General features: G+C 49.0%; 1 protein-coding gene across 1 annotated transcript in view; it reads left to right on the top strand.

The window, feature by feature from the left end:
* Positions 1-576: 576 nt before the first annotated feature.
* The window catches only part of LOC121288940 (V-set domain-containing T-cell activation inhibitor 1-like), a 32421-nt gene continuing 15610 nt past the window's right edge, over positions 577-17387 (top strand). The window contains exons 1-2 of the mRNA XM_041207810.1: positions 577-689; positions 6076-6134. Coding sequence (XP_041063744.1) covers positions 577-689; positions 6076-6134 — 172 coding nt within the window. The remainder of the gene's footprint in view (positions 690-6075; positions 6135-17387) is intronic.

Here is a 17387-nt window from a genome sequence, read left to right as displayed (position 1 = left end):
CATCGGCGGAGAAGAAAAGAGTTGACGTTTCGTCAACTCTTTTCTTCTCCGCCGATGCTGCCAGACCTGTTGAGCTTTTCCAGGTAATTCTGTTTTTGTCCTGCAAACCTGACCCAGGCAGCACCTAAAGATGATCTGGGGAATTAGAGCTCCGTAGAATATGCAGATACACATCACGGACAAATTTAACACAATACAGAGCGAGTTCTTGAAAGATTAAAGGCAACAGAATTGTGCTTCGATTGATCGATGTAATAGAACAATGACCGCAGGTACCAGCCCAACAACCGAGCTTTAAAAAGAAGCTGGCTTTTCAGTTAGCTGCAAGTTACCAATGAAAGAGGGTTTTGTTTTTTCTATAATCTGAACTTTCGGGGGTAGCAGTATGTTTTGTTCAAGTCTCTGTAAATTAGACACGGCCGGCATTAAAAAGGCTGATATTTAACATTTTCAAAGATATCCGCAAATTTGAAGATTGGCCCGGAGGCCATGTTTGAAAAGAGTTCCGCACTTTGTGGAGGTGGGGCCAGGCTGATTGACATCCTACCTGGCCAATGAGGGGCTAGGGCTAGTGTGATGGACGGGATAGCGGCTCCATTCATAAGCCCCAGGATTGGATACAAGGACCGATACATTGTAGCTGAAAGCAACAACCGATACAGTGTAACCAGCAGCGGCTACCGCAGCGGGTGAGTTAGAGACCGGGCCCAGACCCCTCCACAGGGTGAGTTAGAGACCGGGCCCAGACCCCTCCACAGGGTGAGTTAGAGACCGGGCCCAGACCCCTCCACAGGGTGAGTTAGAGACCGGGCCCAGACCCCTCCACAGGGTGAGTTAGAGACCGGGCCCAGACCCCTCCACAGGGTGAGTTAGAGACCGGGCCCAGACCCCTCCACAGGGTGAGTTAGAGACCGGGCCCAGACCCCTCCACAGGGTGAGTTAGAGACCGGGCCCAGACCCCTCCACAGGGTGAGTTAGAGACCGGGCCCAGACCCCCCCACCCCACAGGGTGAGTTAGAGACCGGGCCCAGACCCCTCCACAGGGTGAGTTAGAGACCGGGCCCAGACCCCCTCCACAGGGTGAGTTAGAGACCGGGCCCAGACCCCTCCACAGGGTGAGTTAGAGACCGGGCCCAGACCCCTCCACAGGGTGAGTTAGAGACCGGGCCCAGACCCCCCCACCCCACAGGGTGAGTTAGAGACCGGGCCCAGACCCCCCCACCCCACAGGGTGAGTTAGAGACCGGGCCCAGACCCCTCCACAGGGTGAGTTAGAGACCGGGCCCAGACCCCTCCACAGGGTGAGTTAGAGACCGGGCCCAGACCCCTCCACAGGGTGAGTTAGAGACCGGGCCCAGACCCCTCCACAGGGTGAGTTAGAGACCGGGCCCAGACCCCTCCACAGGGTGAGTTAGAGACCGGGCCCAGACCCCTCCACAGGGTGAGTTAGAGACCGGGCCCAGACCCCCCCACCCCACAGGGTGAGTTAGAGACCGGGCCCAGACCCCTCCACAGGGTGAGTTAGAGACCGGGCCCAGACCCCCTCCACAGGGTGAGTTAGAGACCGGGCCCAGACCCCCCCCACAGGGTGAGTTAGAGACCGGGCCCAGACCCCCCCACAGGGTGAGTTAGAGACCGGGCCCAGACCCCTCCACAGGGTGAGTTAGAGACCGGGCCCAGACCCCCCCCACAGGGTGAGTTAGAGACCGGGCCCAGACCCCCCCACAGGGTGAGTTAGAGACCGGGCCCAGACCCCTCCACAGGGTGAGTTAGAGACCGGGCCCAGACCCCTCCACAGGGTGAGTTAGAGACCGGGCCCAGACCCCTCCACAGGGTGAGTTAGAGACCGGGCCCAGACCCCTCCACAGGGTGAGTTAGAGACCGGGCCCAGACCCCTCCACAGGGTGAGTTAGAGACCGGGCCCAGACCCCTCCACAGGGTGAGTTAGAGACCGGGCCCAGACCCCTCCACAGGGTGAGTTAGAGACCGGGCCCAGACCCCCCCACCCCACAGGGTGAGTTAGAGACCGGGCCCAGACCCCCCCACCCCACAGGGTGAGTTAGAGACCGGGCCCAGACCCCCCCACCCCACAGGGTGAGTTAGAGACCGGGCCCAGACCCCCCCACCCCACAGGGTGAGTTAGAGACCGGGCCCAGACCCCCCCACCCCACAGGGTGAGTTAGAGACCGGGCCCAGACCCCCCCACCCCACAGGGTGAGTTAGAGACCGGGCCCAGACCCCCCCACCCCACAGGGTGAGTTAGAGACCGGGCCCAGACCCCCCCACCCCACAGGGTGAGTTAGAGACCGGGCCCAGACCCCCCCACCCCACAGGGTGAGTTAGAGACCGGGCCCAGACCCCCCCACCCCACAGGGTGAGTTAGAGACCGGGCCCAGACCCCCCCACCCCACAGGGTGAGTTAGAGACCGGGCCCAGACCCCCCCACCCCACAGGGTGAGTTAGAGACCGGGCCCAGACCCCCCCACCCCACAGGGTGAGTTAGAGACCGGGCCCAGACCCCCCCACCCCACAGGGTGAGTTAGAGACCGGGCCCAGACCCCCCCACCCCACAGGGTGAGTTAGAGACCGGGCCCAGACCCCTCCACAGGGTGAGTTAGAGACCGGGCCCAGACCCCTCCACAGGGTGAGTTAGAGACCGGGCCCAGACCCCTCCACAGGGTGAGTTAGAGACCGGGCCCAGACCCCTCCACAGGGTGAGTTAGAGACCGGGCCCAGACCCCTCCACAGGGTGAGTTAGAGACCGGGCCCAGACCCCTCCACAGGGTGAGTTAGAGACCGGGCCCAGACCCCTCCACAGGGTGAGTTAGAGACCGGGCCCAGACCCCTCCACAGGGTGAGTTAGAGACCGGGCCCAGACCCCTCCACAGGGTGAGTTAGAGACCGGGCCCAGACCCCTCCACAGGGTGAGTTAGAGACCGGGCCCAGACCCCTCCACAGGGTGAGTTAGAGACCGGGCCCAGACCCCTCCACAGGGTGAGTTAGAGACCGGGCCCAGACCCCTCCACAGGGTGAGTTAGAGACCGGGCCCAGACCCCTCCACAGGGTGAGTTAGAGACCGGGCCCAGACCCCTCCACAGGGTGAGTTAGAGACCGGGCCCAGACCCCTCCACAGGGTGAGTTAGAGACCGGGCCCAGACCCCTCCACAGGGTGAGTTAGAGACCGGGCCCAGACCCCTCCACAGGGTGAGTTAGAGACCGGGCCCAGACCCCTCCACAGGGTGAGTTAGAGACCGGGCCCAGACCCCTCCACAGGGTGAGTTAGAGACCGGGCCCAGACCCCTCCACAGGGTGAGTTAGAGACCGGGCCCAGACCCCTCCACAGGGTGAGTTAGAGACCGGGCCCAGACCCCTCCACAGGGTGAGTTAGAGACCGGGCCCAGACCCCTCCACAGGGTGAGTTAGAGACCGGGCCCAGACCCCTCCACAGGGTGAGTTAGAGACCGGGCCCAGACCCCTCCACAGGGTGAGTTAGAGACCGGGCCCAGACCCCTCCACAGGGTGAGTTAGAGACCGGGCCCAGACCCCTCCACAGGGTGAGTTAGAGACCGGGCCCAGACCCCTCCACAGGGTGAGTTAGAGACCGGGCCCAGACCCCTCCACAGGGTGAGTTAGAGACCGGGCCCAGACCCCTCCACAGGGTGAGTTAGAGACCGGGCCCAGACCCCTCCACAGGGTGAGTTAGAGACCGGGCCCAGACCCCTCCACAGGGTGAGTTAGAGACCGGGCCCAGACCCCTCCACAGGGTGAGTTAGAGACCGGGCCCAGACCCCTCCACAGGGTGAGTTAGAGACCGGGCCCAGACCCCTCCACAGGGTGAGTTAGAGACCGGGCCCAGACCCCTCCACAGGGTGAGTTAGAGACCGGGCCCAGACCCCTCCACAGGGTGAGTTAGAGACCGGGCCCAGACCCCTCCACAGGGTGAGTTAGAGACCGGGCCCAGACCCCTCCACAGGGTGAGTTAGAGACCGGGCCCAGACCCCTCCACAGGGTGAGTTAGAGACCGGGCCCAGACCCCTCCACAGGGTGAGTTAGAGACCGGGCCCAGACCCCTCCACAGGGTGAGTTAGAGACCGGGCCCAGACCCCTCCACAGGGTGAGTTAGAGACCGGGCCCAGACCCCTCCACAGGGTGAGTTAGAGACCGGGCCCAGACCCCTCCACAGGGTGAGTTAGAGACCGGGCCCAGACCCCTCCACAGGGTGAGTTAGAGACCGGGCCCAGACCCCTCCACAGGGTGAGTTAGAGACCGGGCCCAGACCCCTCCACAGGGTGAGTTAGAGACCGGGCCCAGACCCCTCCACAGGGTGAGTTAGAGACCGGGCCCAGACCCCTCCACAGGGTGAGTTAGAGACCGGGCCCAGACCCCTCCACAGGGTGAGTTAGAGACCGGGCCCAGACCCCTCCACAGGGTGAGTTAGAGACCGGGCCCAGACCCCTCCACAGGGTGAGTTAGAGACCGGGCCCAGACCCCTCCACAGGGTGAGTTAGAGACCGGGCCCAGACCCCTCCACAGGGTGAGTTACAGACCGGGCCCAGACCCCACCCCAGGGTGAGTGTGAAACCGGGCCCAGTTCCCCCCACAAGGTGAGTTACCAACCAGTCACAGCGAGAGTTTCACCGGCTTCCTTCCTTCCCTCCCTCCCTCTGTCGTTTCCTGTGTCTGTTTTTGATGTTGCAATCCCAGCATCGGATGACAGGCAGGATGTGCCTGTGTCCTGCTGATTCATTTTGGTGGTTATGTAAATATAAAATTATAAAACCTCCTGTTCGTCCCTGGGAAATTCAGGCACTTGTTGCTCAACTACCCCTCCCTCTTATCGAGATGTTTCAAACGATAAAGGGATTTGATAAGTTGCATAGAAACTAATTCCTCTGGTAGAGGCAGAGGCACAATCCTTAAAATTAGAGTTAGACTGTCCAGGAGTGATAGTGGGAAACATTCCCACACACACACACAAAGGGCAGTTGAAATCTGAGATCTTTTACTCCACCCCAAAATAATGTGAATATTGGGCATTGATTAGAGTTTGACTGAGACTGATAGATTGTTATGTAAGGGATAGGAATGAAAAGCAGGTTAAATCGAGTTGAGATGGATTTGGAGGTGCATGTTTTGTGCAGTACCGGTCGCTGTTCAATCCTTCACTGTCCGGATGTCTAGAATCAAACAGAATACTCTGGAAATTTCTCTCTCAGCCCATCAAGGTGATTGAAACCAGTTTGGGAGATCAGGTAGACCATGTGTTATCTGTTCCTAGACTGGAATCTGGGGGTGATGTGGAGGGGCTGTTGTGTACTTGCCTTCTACATCCTTCATCCTTAGCGTGGAAGATTGTTTTGTTACATTTGTCGATGCGTAGATCAGTGGAAATGTGGATCATAGAGTTATACAGCACAGAAACAGGCCCTTTGCACCTATCTATTCTAATCCCATTTTCCAGCACTTGGCCCATAGCCATTGCTGAGGTGTTTCAAGTGCTCATCTAAATACTTAAATGTTGTGAGGGTTCCTGCCTCTACCACCCCCTCAGGCAGTGTGTTCCAGATTCCAACTACCCTCTAGGTGAATAAAACCTTTCCTCAAATCCCCTCTAAGCCTCCTGACCCTTAACTTAAATCGATGCCTCCTAGTTATTGACACCTCCACTAAGGGGAAAAGTTTCTTCCTATCTATGCCCCTCATAATTTGGTACAGCTCTATCAGGTCCCCCCTCAGGCTTCTCTGCTCTAAGGAAAACAACTGCAGCCTATCCAGGGGGGTGAGTTTCAAGGGATTTGGAGCAGTGAATCTTCAAGGAGCAAAAGTCAGTGGTGCATGTTTGGAGTGAGTGTTTCCTCCCCCCTACCTCCCCCCCTTTGCATGGGGAAGGGGGAATTGTACACAGCCTGGGATGTCTGAAGAGGGTGGAAGTACAGTTATTCTAACAAATGTGCACATGCTGTTGTGAGCTTTCTGTGTAAAGAAAAGTAGAGAATCATCTGCCTGCGTGTCAGTCACATTTAGTTTCCTGGAAAATTCAGTTTCTAACTCTTTTTTGCTATGTATTTTTCTTTAGAATGAATTACCTGCTCCACACGCTCATTCTACTGGCTGCTGCTGAAATGATCGCAGCAGGTAAGTGCTTTCCTTTTCAAGACTTTACCCTCCCCCACCTCAATGCGCCTGGTGGCTGATTGTAAACACTTGGGTACACAGATGTAGTGTGCATGGTTGTTGTATGTGTGCACGTGGGCACTGCGTAAGATTGTATACAGCTGATTTTGATAGCGTTGCTATCTGATAACATGGTTAGAAATATTTCAAGTATACTGGAATGTTTGGGGAAAGAGCAAGAGGCCTGGGATGAATTAGGTAGTTCTTTCAAAGAGTCAGCACAGGTGTAATGGGCCAAATGGCCTCCTCCTGTGCTACACAATTCGACATCAAATTTTGCAGCACAGAAGCAGGCCAGTTGAGCTATCTTGCCTATTCCAGTGTTCACGCTCTACACTATTTGACTTCATCTCACCTTATCAACACAGCTTTCTGTTCCTTTCTCTCTTGTGTTTACCTAGATTCCTCTTAAATGCACCTGTTCTATTCTCCTCAAACACTCCCTGGGGTAGGGATTCTTCACCAGGATGAATTCATCTTTTCCTAATAGTGGAATTAATTCCTCATTTAGTTCTCTCTCTTCTCCCACGTTTGGAATTATATTCACCTACCAATTGCAGTTGAACCCCTTATTCATGTTAATTTTCTTTCACTCATAGTTTATTCTTGTAATGTTCAGAGAAGCTAACTTTGCTGAATCACTTGTTTTGTTCTAGTTTGTGGCAGGTTCTCTTTGAGGGACAGGCAGCACGAAAGGGATCGAGCAAAGGTTCCTTTACTTAGCTGAGTAAATGTATTTAACCCGTGCTTGGATCACAAGACCAGTCTGGCAGTGAAAACAGAAAGATAATCAACCTGTATTCGTGGCCACAGTATAAGGTTCATTTCACGTTAAGCATGTAGCAAAGGAACTCCCTGGCAGCTGGATGCATTTTCATGGCACCATGATGTGTCAACCCAGAAACATTAGAGTCTTCATATCTGGTCTGTACCAGCTCAGAAATCTGGTAGGACATCCAAATTGTAACACCAGTAGCACCCCCCCCCCCCCCCCCACACACACACACACACACACACACACACACACACACACACACACACACACACACACACACACACACACACACCGGCTGAGCCCTCACAATCCATCTCTCCTGGGAACACGACTTCATTTGTGCTGGTGTGCTTCTCACTCTCTGAATTTTGTGGATGTTTGAGGTTTTGAACAGTTTTGAATGCTGTTGTATCATTTGTGGGGAAAATTCTAAATCAGAACCGCAACTCTTTTGGAATAAACCATGTGAGATGCACCCAAAGAGAGCATGGATTTAAACTTTATACAAAGCTAGGCAGCTTACCCTGGGAGTGTATTATGGTTGCCTTTTATTTCAGGGAAGGAAGGGACGATAACTAGCTAGATAACCTACGCTGATTACTCTCACACTGAGGCATTGGGCAGCACCAGCTGAGGGCAGAATAGAGGCAACGGCTGTTCAATAGCCTGCCAGTACTTCCCTTTGGTCAGATGCACAAAGAATGCAAAAGGGACTCACCAAAGTACTGAGGAATCCACACAAGTAGATTTTCTGATCCAAAAGCAATGTACAGCGGCTGCTGGAAACCTGAAAAGAAAACAGCAAAAGCTGGAAATACTCAGCAGGTCAGGGAGTGTCTGTGGAGGGAGAATGTTTCCAGTCATTTTCTGTTTGCCTGATGAGTTCACGTTTTGCCTTGGCCCAGAGTTCTTGGGAATTTGGGGGTGTTGAGCGTAACATGCCAGGAACAGGTGACTCTGGACCTGTGGCTCCCAAAGCTCCCCAATACTGGAGGTTTTCTCATCTCATGTTTGGATCTGTTTTAGACTCATTTTTAAAGATTGGTTCCATTAATGGTGTATTGTGTGACTCCCAGGACAGTAGGAGGTGAAATAGATGGACCTTACTCTTTCTTCAGCCACCAATTCCTATGTTGTGATGAAGCTTAATCAGCTAATATGTTTGGGAGAGTGACAGTATTTACACTGCTGGTCTAATCTGTGCCAGAGCACTTGGAGGTTTTTGGGAAGAATTACATCGGAGTCTCTAATTGGCCAGGCTGACTGGACAGTCATCAGTTGTTCTGGAGTATTAGCAGGTCTGCCTATCTCAGATTTGTGATCAGTGATCCTCCAGTCCTCCGTCACCAGCCACATCTCCTTAAAGCCAAGGCAGTTCCACTGGGCTTCCCTCATCTCCAGCAGGAGGATGGTCATCAGATTATCAGTGGCTGATACAACTCACAATTAAAACATACGGGAACAGTGCCACAGCATGAGCTACCCCCATGTATGGGAACAGGAAGAGACCATTAATCTACTTGAGCCTGTTCTCCCCTCAATCAGATCATAGTGATCTCTTTCTTGGCTGCACTCATCTGCTTTGCTCTATATCCCTCGTTACTCATAGTCAACAAGCATCTATCAACCTCAATTGTGAAATTTTCAAAATCCTCAACACCTTTTTTGAGAAGAAAGTTTCAGATTTTCACTACCCTTTGTGTGAAGAAATTCTCCCTGACATCACCCCGAACGGCCTATCTCTAATTTTAATGTTGTGCCCTGTTGCTCAGGATTGCCCCACCAGAGAAAATAGTTTCTGTTTGCTTACCCTATCAACTCTTTAAATCACCTTAAAGATGTCTCAAACACCCCATCAAATGGTCATTCCTATTGAGTAGCAATAAATGCCAGCGGCCACTAAGGCAAGATGCAGCAGGAGCTTGGTCTGTGGCACGAGACCATTGTATATGGAACATCCGACTGCAGTCCTTTAAGGAGGTTTATCCTGATCTGTTGGATCCCACATTGTCTCCCTTCACTGTGTTCTACCTCCCCCCAGCACTTGTGATCTGTGAGTGCAGAAAGCACTCACTAGCAAAGACTTGTCTCTCACCTCACTTAAGTTGTGCCTATTTCTTTAACTGGCAGCTAATATAGTCACCTACAGTGGAGAGGGATAAGTGCAGTGGAAAATTCCATTTGAGATGATAAATTAATTTCAGTGATTACTTCATATTATGAGTCGTTTCAACTACTTGTGAACAGCAGGTTGAAACTGGCTACCTAAACTGCACTCACACAGTAATGTGGGGAAAATGTGACACAGCCTCTCCTCGGAGCTGATTAATTAGGGAATTAAATAAATCAGATAAAACTTCGCAAGTTATTTACTTCCTTCACCTACAAATTCCCCTCCAAGTCACTCACCATCCTGACTTGGAAGTATGTCACCATTCCTTCACTGTCACTGGGTCAATATCCTGGCGCTCCCTCCCTAACAGCAGTGTGGGTGTACCTACACCACATGGACTGCAGCGGTTCAAGAAGGCGGCTCACCACCACCTTCTCAAGGGCAATTAGAGATGGGCAACAAATGCTGGCCCAGCCAGCGATGCCCACATCTCAGGAATGGATATAAAAGAAGTCTGAAATTTCTCCCAAGATTACATGAAACTATCCTTGTAATAATTTAGCTACAATCCCAAAGAAGGTCTGGAATTATTTCTCCAGGATGGGGATGATGTGAGACCTTAGCCTCGCCCTTTTCCTGGGACTTTTAGATTCTGTAAATAAGTTTGTGCCAATTTTTGTTCCCTTCCTCCTCATCTTCTGAGATGACCATGTCATCATGACCGTAGCATTAACCCACACATTTAGTGTTCATTATGGAGCAAATCCTGGACCATGCAAACTGGTGAAAGTAGTTTATTCCCAAACTAAAATGGTTCACAAGTCAGGTTCAGATTAAATGCTGGGGAAAGTATAAAAAAAAGGACTTCCAAAGACAACACCAGAACCAAGAGATTTTATCTATTAGGTCAGACTAACTGCACTGGTGTGCTTTTCTCCAGAAAAGAGAAAGCTGAGCTTTAATCTTTAAAATTATGATGGGGTTCCTTAGGGTAGATTTGGAGAGGATTTTTCCAATTGTAGGGACTAAAAATGTAATATAGACCAATAGAATTGGGGAAAATTCTTTACTCAGTGGGCTAGCTCATGGAACTTTCTAGCCTGGAGTAATTGAGGTGATTATCGTGGATTCATTTGAGAGGCAGCTAAATCTGCACAAGGGAGAGAGGAATGAAAGGGTTTGTCGATGTGGGGCAATTGGAGTCATGTGGGTGGAGGCTTGTGTGGAGCATAAATCCCAGTATTGACAGGTGGGCAGAATGGCCTGAGCTGTATATTGTCAAAGCACCTTCTTGCATAGAAACATTCAATGTCTTTTCTCTGCAGAATTCTCACCCTGCTACCCTCCCATTTGTACCATATAACTGCTTCTTAAACCTGACATCAATGCCTTACTTTGATGAACCTCCTTGGTAAATTATTCAAGTCGTTGATCATCCCCCCCTGTGATAAGAGGTACATCAAGTGCCTGGCCTAAACAACCCCTTTGTCATTCTGAACTTTGACTTTTGCATTGCCTCTGATTTACCTACCCTATTCATTTAAATATCTTATATGCCTCCATTAAATCACTTTGTACATCTTTTATGGTTAACTAACATTAGCCTTGTTCATGGCTTATTCATCACTTCCCATGGAGTCAGTTGTGTGGGCGAGATGTGGTCTGGCTATGGTGTCACTCTCTTCCTTCTAGACATACAGTTGCAATTTTCCAATCCATAAGCACAATTCCTGAATTTGATTAGCTTTGGAAAATGCATCTATAATTATCTATATTTCCTAGGGTGGGAACCATCTGATCCCATAAATTTAAATAGAATTCTAGAATGGTTACAGCGCAGGAGGCCATTCAGTCTGTTATGTCCATGCTGGCTTTTTGCAAGAGCAACTTTGCTAGCTCCACTCTACCCTACTTAACATGCATTAAGTCCCATTTATCACTTTTATTTTACTTGTATTAATTTCCTGACTTCCTCCTTATTTTAAGGTTGCCTTGTACCATTGCTACTTTGTCCTCTTTCTCTACTGTGAAGATGGATATGAAGTGCTTATTTAGCAAGTCTATCATTTCCTCATTGTCCATTCTAATCTCGCCTCCATCTGTCTTTAATGGGTCCGCAATGGACTCTTTCTCCTACTCTGATATCTTTTGCAAGCCTTTACTCAATTTTTTGCACCTTTTTTTATTACTTTTCTGTTGCTTTTTATAGCTATCAGCCCACTGGATTTGCACTTGTCCTTGTATTTGTGTAATCCACTTCATTTAGCTCAATTACTAGCTCTGACCCTGTTTGTTAACGTTGCTATTTAAATACACAAGTGGAGCCTTTTCCTTTTGGTGGTGGGTACCAAACCAAATACTCTAAATTATTTACCACTGTCCATAGCTTTACAATATTCATTAACTGTTTAATCAACTTTACTGTGGACAATTTTTTTTTTTTTTGCAAAAACATACTTTATTCATAAATCTTCAAAAACATTTCGAACCATTTCAAAATCACCATTACAAAAATACAATCAGGTTCAACTTTTACAACATGAATCACAATGTGTATCAGTACAAACAATGAATATTACAATCATTGGCAGACATTCATTTTAAGCTGTACAGCCTGAGGGGCTCTTTACAGTTCCCAGCCCCCCAGTGCACTGTGGCAGAAAGGTCTTAGGCAGCGACCCTTCCCCATTGTGCCTTTGTGGCAGCTGCCCCAAGCTTAACTGTGTCCCTCAGCACGTAGTCCTGGACCTTGGAATGTGCCAGTCTGTGACACTCGGTCGGGGACAACTCTTTACGCTGGAAAACCAACAAGTTTCGGGCAGACCAAAGAGCGTCTTTCACTGAGTTGATGATCCTCCAGCTGCAGTTGATGTTTGTCTCGGTGTGTGTCCCTGGGAACAGCCCATAGAGCACAGAGTCCTGTGTCACAGAACTGCTCGGGATGAACCTCGACAGAAACCACTGCATCTCTCTCCAGACCTCCTTCGCAAAGACACAATCTACAGGGAGGTGAACAACGGTCTCTTCCCCACCACAGCCACCTCGAGGGCAACGTGCAGAGGGGGTGAGACTCCTGGCGTGTAGGAAGGATCTTACAGGGAGGGCCTTTCTCACCACCAGCCAAGCTACATCTTGGTGTTTGTTGGAAAGTTCTGGTGATGAGGCATTCTGCCAAATGACTTTGTCAGTCTGCTCAGGGAACCATCCCACAGGATCCACCCTCTCCTTTTCCATCAGGGCCTCTAAGACGTTACGTGCCGACCACTGCCTGATGGACTTGTGGTCAAAGGTGTTTCTCTGCATAAATTTTCCCACGAGGGACAGGTGGTACAGCAAGGTCCAACTACTTGGAGCGTTCTGCGGCATCGTGGCCAGACCCATCCTTCACAACACCGGGGACAGGTAGAACCTCAGCATGTAGTGACACTTGGTGTTTGCATACTGAGGGTCTACGCACCGCTTGATGCAGCCACACACAAAGGTGGCCATCAGTATGAGGGCGATGTTGGGCACGTTTTTTCCCCCTTTATCTAGAGGCTTGTACATCGTGTCCCTGCGGACACGATCCATTTTCGACCTCCAGATAAAGCGGAAGATGGCTTGGGTAATCGCCACCACGCAGCAGTGTGGAATGGGCCAGACCTGCGCCACATACAGCAACAGCGAGAGTGCCTCACACCTGATGACCAGGTTCTTACCCACAATGGAGAGGGAGCGTCGCTCCCACATGCCCAGTTTTCTTTTCACCATAGACACTTGCTCCTTCCAGTTTCTAACGCAGGCCCTGGTCCCTCCGAACCATATCCCCAGCACCTTCAGGCCATCAGCCCTGACAGTGAAGGGGACAAAGGATCGGTCAGCCCAGTTCCCAAAGAACATGGCCTCGCTCTTCCCACGATTTACCTTGGCTCCCGAGGCCAGTTCGAACTGGTCACAGATGTGGATAAGTCTGTGCACCGACAGCGGATCCGAGCAGAAGACGGCGACATCGTCCATGTACAGGGAGACTTTGAACAATTTATTTCTCATCCCTTCAAAGTCCACCTTGCAAGTTTAAAATCTTGTTTGTGGTTCTTGGTTCTCCTCAATATCGAATTCAGTCACATTATGGTTGCTATTTGTGATATTCTTGCTTACTGTCAGGGATGGGGGATATGTATATTGAGTAACTGTAATAGTAGATTTTGAGGTGTTCATAAATAGTTGCAAAGATTAGATTCATGTGCATTATATAGATTGCTGACTGCTAATTATAGCAATGTAAATAGGTTTATATTCTGAGCTGGGTGGTACGGTACTGCCTTGCAGTCAGTTTTTGTTTAGGTACAAAATAACATAGCTTAGATCCAGAACAAGTGAGACCAGCCAAGCACAGATGTAACTTACACTCAGTTATCTGGGAGAGGTTAACTATAATGAGCTGTACTTACAGTCACGAGTGGTAATTAACTTTCAGCTTGGGTTGTTGTGCTCTGTAGGGTAGATTTTACACATTGGAGGTGAGTGACCATATCTCTACTATATGGTCTCATCATACTGTCAGGAAGGGAGCAGTTCCTGGAGACAAAGGTCATAAAAAATAGGAGCAGGATTAGGCCACTCAGCTCATCAAGTGGTCAAAAAACTCTAGCTTCCGCAAATACAGGAAAGAACTTTCATTTATTTCAAGCCTTTCACAATCTTGGGACAGCCCAAGGTGCTCTGCAGCCAGTGAAGTTCATTTGAAATGGGGTCACTTTTGTAATCCCAGGATACGCAGCAGCCAATTCGCTCACAGGAAGTTCCCACAAGCACTAATGCCATGTGATCAGATCTGTTTTGACGATGTTGGTCGAGGGATAAATGTTGGCCAGGCTAGTGGGGACTTTTCTTCAAAATAGTGCTCAAGCAGGCAAGGGAAGCCTTCCGTTTAACTTCTTGTCCGGAAGATGGTACCTCTGACAGTACAGCACTCCCTCAGTACTGCAGTGGGAGTGTCAGTCTGGATTTTGTGCTTTAGTCTCTGGAATGGGACTTGAGCCCCTGACCTGTGAGAGTGCTACCCATTGATCCATAGCTGAAGCCTGCCAGTCCTGTCTCAGTTCGGCTGCTTGCTGACCTGTTTCATCTGAAAATTCTTCTGTAAGAAGACTAGCTGGTCTGGGTGCTGGAATAGCAGCAATGATACCTGGACAAGATATTCTCATGGTATCCAGGGCTCCTTGACTGGCATTCTTTATGGTACCAAAAGAATGGGTATTGTCTGAATTATGGAAGCACAAGGTGTGAATTTCTATCTTTTTTTAAATTATATAATGTAATTTGCATATAAATGATCAGAACAGGCTGCCTAGCTTGTTTTGTTTTTCTCCCCTCCTGTTTTTTTTGAGACTGTCCATTGATTTTGGCATCAGGTTGTCTAACCTGCTGATGTTACCTGTCACTTTTTAACCCCCTTGCTGGATTGAGGCTGTGCTGTTCCATCAGCCTGGAGCACAGTGACACACCTTGTGCCATGGAAGCTGGGAGATCTATAGTTTCATTTCCCATTCTCTTTGACTCACTCCCAGTAGAGTTAAGTATATGCAGAGGGAAGGGGCTATATCTAATAATCCTGAGAATAACTTTAAACATTTTCCAGATGGTGAAGTTGCTTTTTTTTTCATTTCCCCTCTGTTCCTGTATACATGTCACTCTTTAGTGCTCTTTTTCCCTTCTGTCCTAAGGCTGCTGGTAGGAAAGTAGAAGCAATCAGAATTCACAGGAATATAATACATAGGAGCAGGAGTAGGCCATTTGGCCCTTCGAGGCTGCACAGCCATTCAGTAAGATCATGGCTGATCTGGTTGTGGTCTCGACTCCACTTTCCTGCCTGCCCCCATAACCTTTGACTCCCTTGCCCATCAAAAATCTGTCTAACTCAGCCTTGAATCAATTCAATGACCCGGCCTCCACTGCTTTCTTGGGGAGAGAATTCCGCAGATTTCTCAATCATCAGAGAAGAAATTTCTCCTCATCTCCACCTTAAAATGGAGACCTCTTATTTTTAAACCAGGTCTAGTCTCCCCCACGAGAGGAAACACCCTCCCAGTATCCACCCTGTCAAGTTCCTTCAGGATCTTATATGTTCCAATAAGATCACCTCTCATTCTTCTAAACTCCAAAGGATATAGGAACAATCTGTTAACACAAGCCCTTTACCCCAGGAATGAATCCAGTGAACTTTCTCTGAACTACTTCTAAAGCAATTATATATTTTTTTCAAATAAGAGGCAGAAACTGTACACAGGGAGCAGATACATTGGAACAACACCACCTGAGAGTCGTGTGCCCCCCCCCCCCGCCCTCAACACTCACCATCCTGACTTGGAAATATGTAGCTGTCTCTTCACTGTCACTGGGTCAAAATCCTGAAACTCCCTTCCTTCCTAACAGCACTGTAGGTGTACCTGCACCACATGGACTGCAGTGTTTCAAAAGGCATCTCACCCCCACCTTCTCAAGGGCACTTGGGGATGGGCAATAAATGCTGGCCCAGCCAACAAAGCTCACATCCCTTGAACGAATTTTTAAAAAAGTACTTCAGATGTGGTCTAACCAAGGTCCTTACAGCTGTAATAAAACTTGCCTACTTTTATATTCCATTCCCCTTGCAATAAACGGCAATATGCCATTTACCTTCCTAATCGCTTGCTGTACTTGTGTACTAGCATTTTGTTACTCATGTTCCAGGGCACCCAGATGCCTCTGAACCGTTAATTAAGTGAAGTGGATAAATAATTGGAAAAAAATAAACATTTCAACGTTTGGTGGGGGCTGATGCGGGGTGGGGGAAGCAGCAGAAATAGATGGTTATTTGAGGGCCGACGGTGACACAATGGGTGGAATGACTTCGTGTGGGTAAAATTCCACGCTTTATAAACCAGATAACCAGTGATTTCTTAATCAGTTGCTTTGCTGTGATGCCACGAATCTCTGCTCTATCTCTAACCGCTCTCAACATTATCTTAACAAGTATCAGTGCTGGAGGAATTGGCTGTCAGCTTGCTTTGTTCCAAATCTTGCTTAATAAAATGAAAAAGCAAGTGTTGGGCAACAATAACAACTTGCATTTATATAGCAACTTTAACATAGTAAAACATTATAAGATGCTTTATAGGAGGATGTTCAAATTAAAATTGGACATTGAGCCATGTAAGGAGATATGAGGAAAGGTGACCTTGGTCAAGGAGGTAGTTTTAAGTACTAAAATCTTTGCCTAGATTCCCTTGACCCACTCAGAATTTTAGTTTGGAATTTTGATAGCATCGTGTGCAAATAAAATCACCAAAGAGATTTTTAAAAATTATTCTTTTAGGGGATGTGAGCGTTGCTGGCAGTGAGGTTTGATCCAAGAGGCAAAGTAAAGCCTCTTGGAACCAACCTCGAGCACCAAACACATCATTGACATTTAGATAAAAGCAAAAAACCGCGGATGCTAGAAATCCAAAACAAAAATACCTGGAAAAACTCAGCAGGTCTGACAGCATCTGCGAAGAGGAATACAGTTAACGTTTCGAGTCCGGATGACTCTTCTTCAGAACTAAGAACTATAGAAATGAGGTGAAATATAGGCTGGTTGAAGGGGGGTGGGACAGGTAGAGCTGGATAGAGGACCAGTGATAGGTGGAGGTAAAGGAGAGATTGCCAAAGTTGTCTTGGACAAAAGGACAAAGGGGTGTTGACGGTGGTGATATTAGCTAAGGAATGTGCTAATGGTGACATTAAGGGTAGAAAGGACAAGCTAGTGGCAGATAGCCCTAGTGGGGGTGGGGGGGAAGGGATCATAATAGGCTAAAAGGTAGACATAAAACAATGCATGGAAATACATTTAAAAATAATGGAAATAGGCGGGAAAAAAATATATTTTTTAAAAATTGTAAATTATTGGAGAAAGGGGGTGGGGATGGAGGAGAGAGTTCATGATCTGAAGTTGTTGAACTCAGTGTTAAGTCCGGAAGGCTGTAAAGTGCCTAGTCAGCAGGTATGGTGCTGTTCAATAAAAGTCTCAAAGTTGTTGGACATTTGAGCTGTTGTTTATTTGTCCTTTTTCTGTTTGGAGGGTGTGGCAGGTGAAAGCAAATCGTTGAAGTATTCTCCCCGATGTCCTGGCATCTGCGTTTCTCCACCCTTGTGTGGAGCTAATGACGTGATATCAACATTCTGGTTTTGATCGAGACTAGCCCTCTGCATTTTGAATATTCCAAAAGCAGACAGTTTCCAACTGCATCAGCTGACTGATGCTAAAAGGGGAATTAACCAATTCGGAACATTGCCATTAACCAGCGCTCATAGATCAAAGAATAAA

This window comes from Carcharodon carcharias, chromosome 2 (assembly GCF_017639515.1).
Source record: "Carcharodon carcharias isolate sCarCar2 chromosome 2, sCarCar2.pri, whole genome shotgun sequence".
In the NCBI taxonomy this organism is placed as follows: domain Eukaryota; kingdom Metazoa; phylum Chordata; class Chondrichthyes; order Lamniformes; family Lamnidae; genus Carcharodon; species Carcharodon carcharias.
Note: the sequence above shows the minus strand (reverse complement) of the source record. Positions and strands in the feature narration are given on the sequence as shown.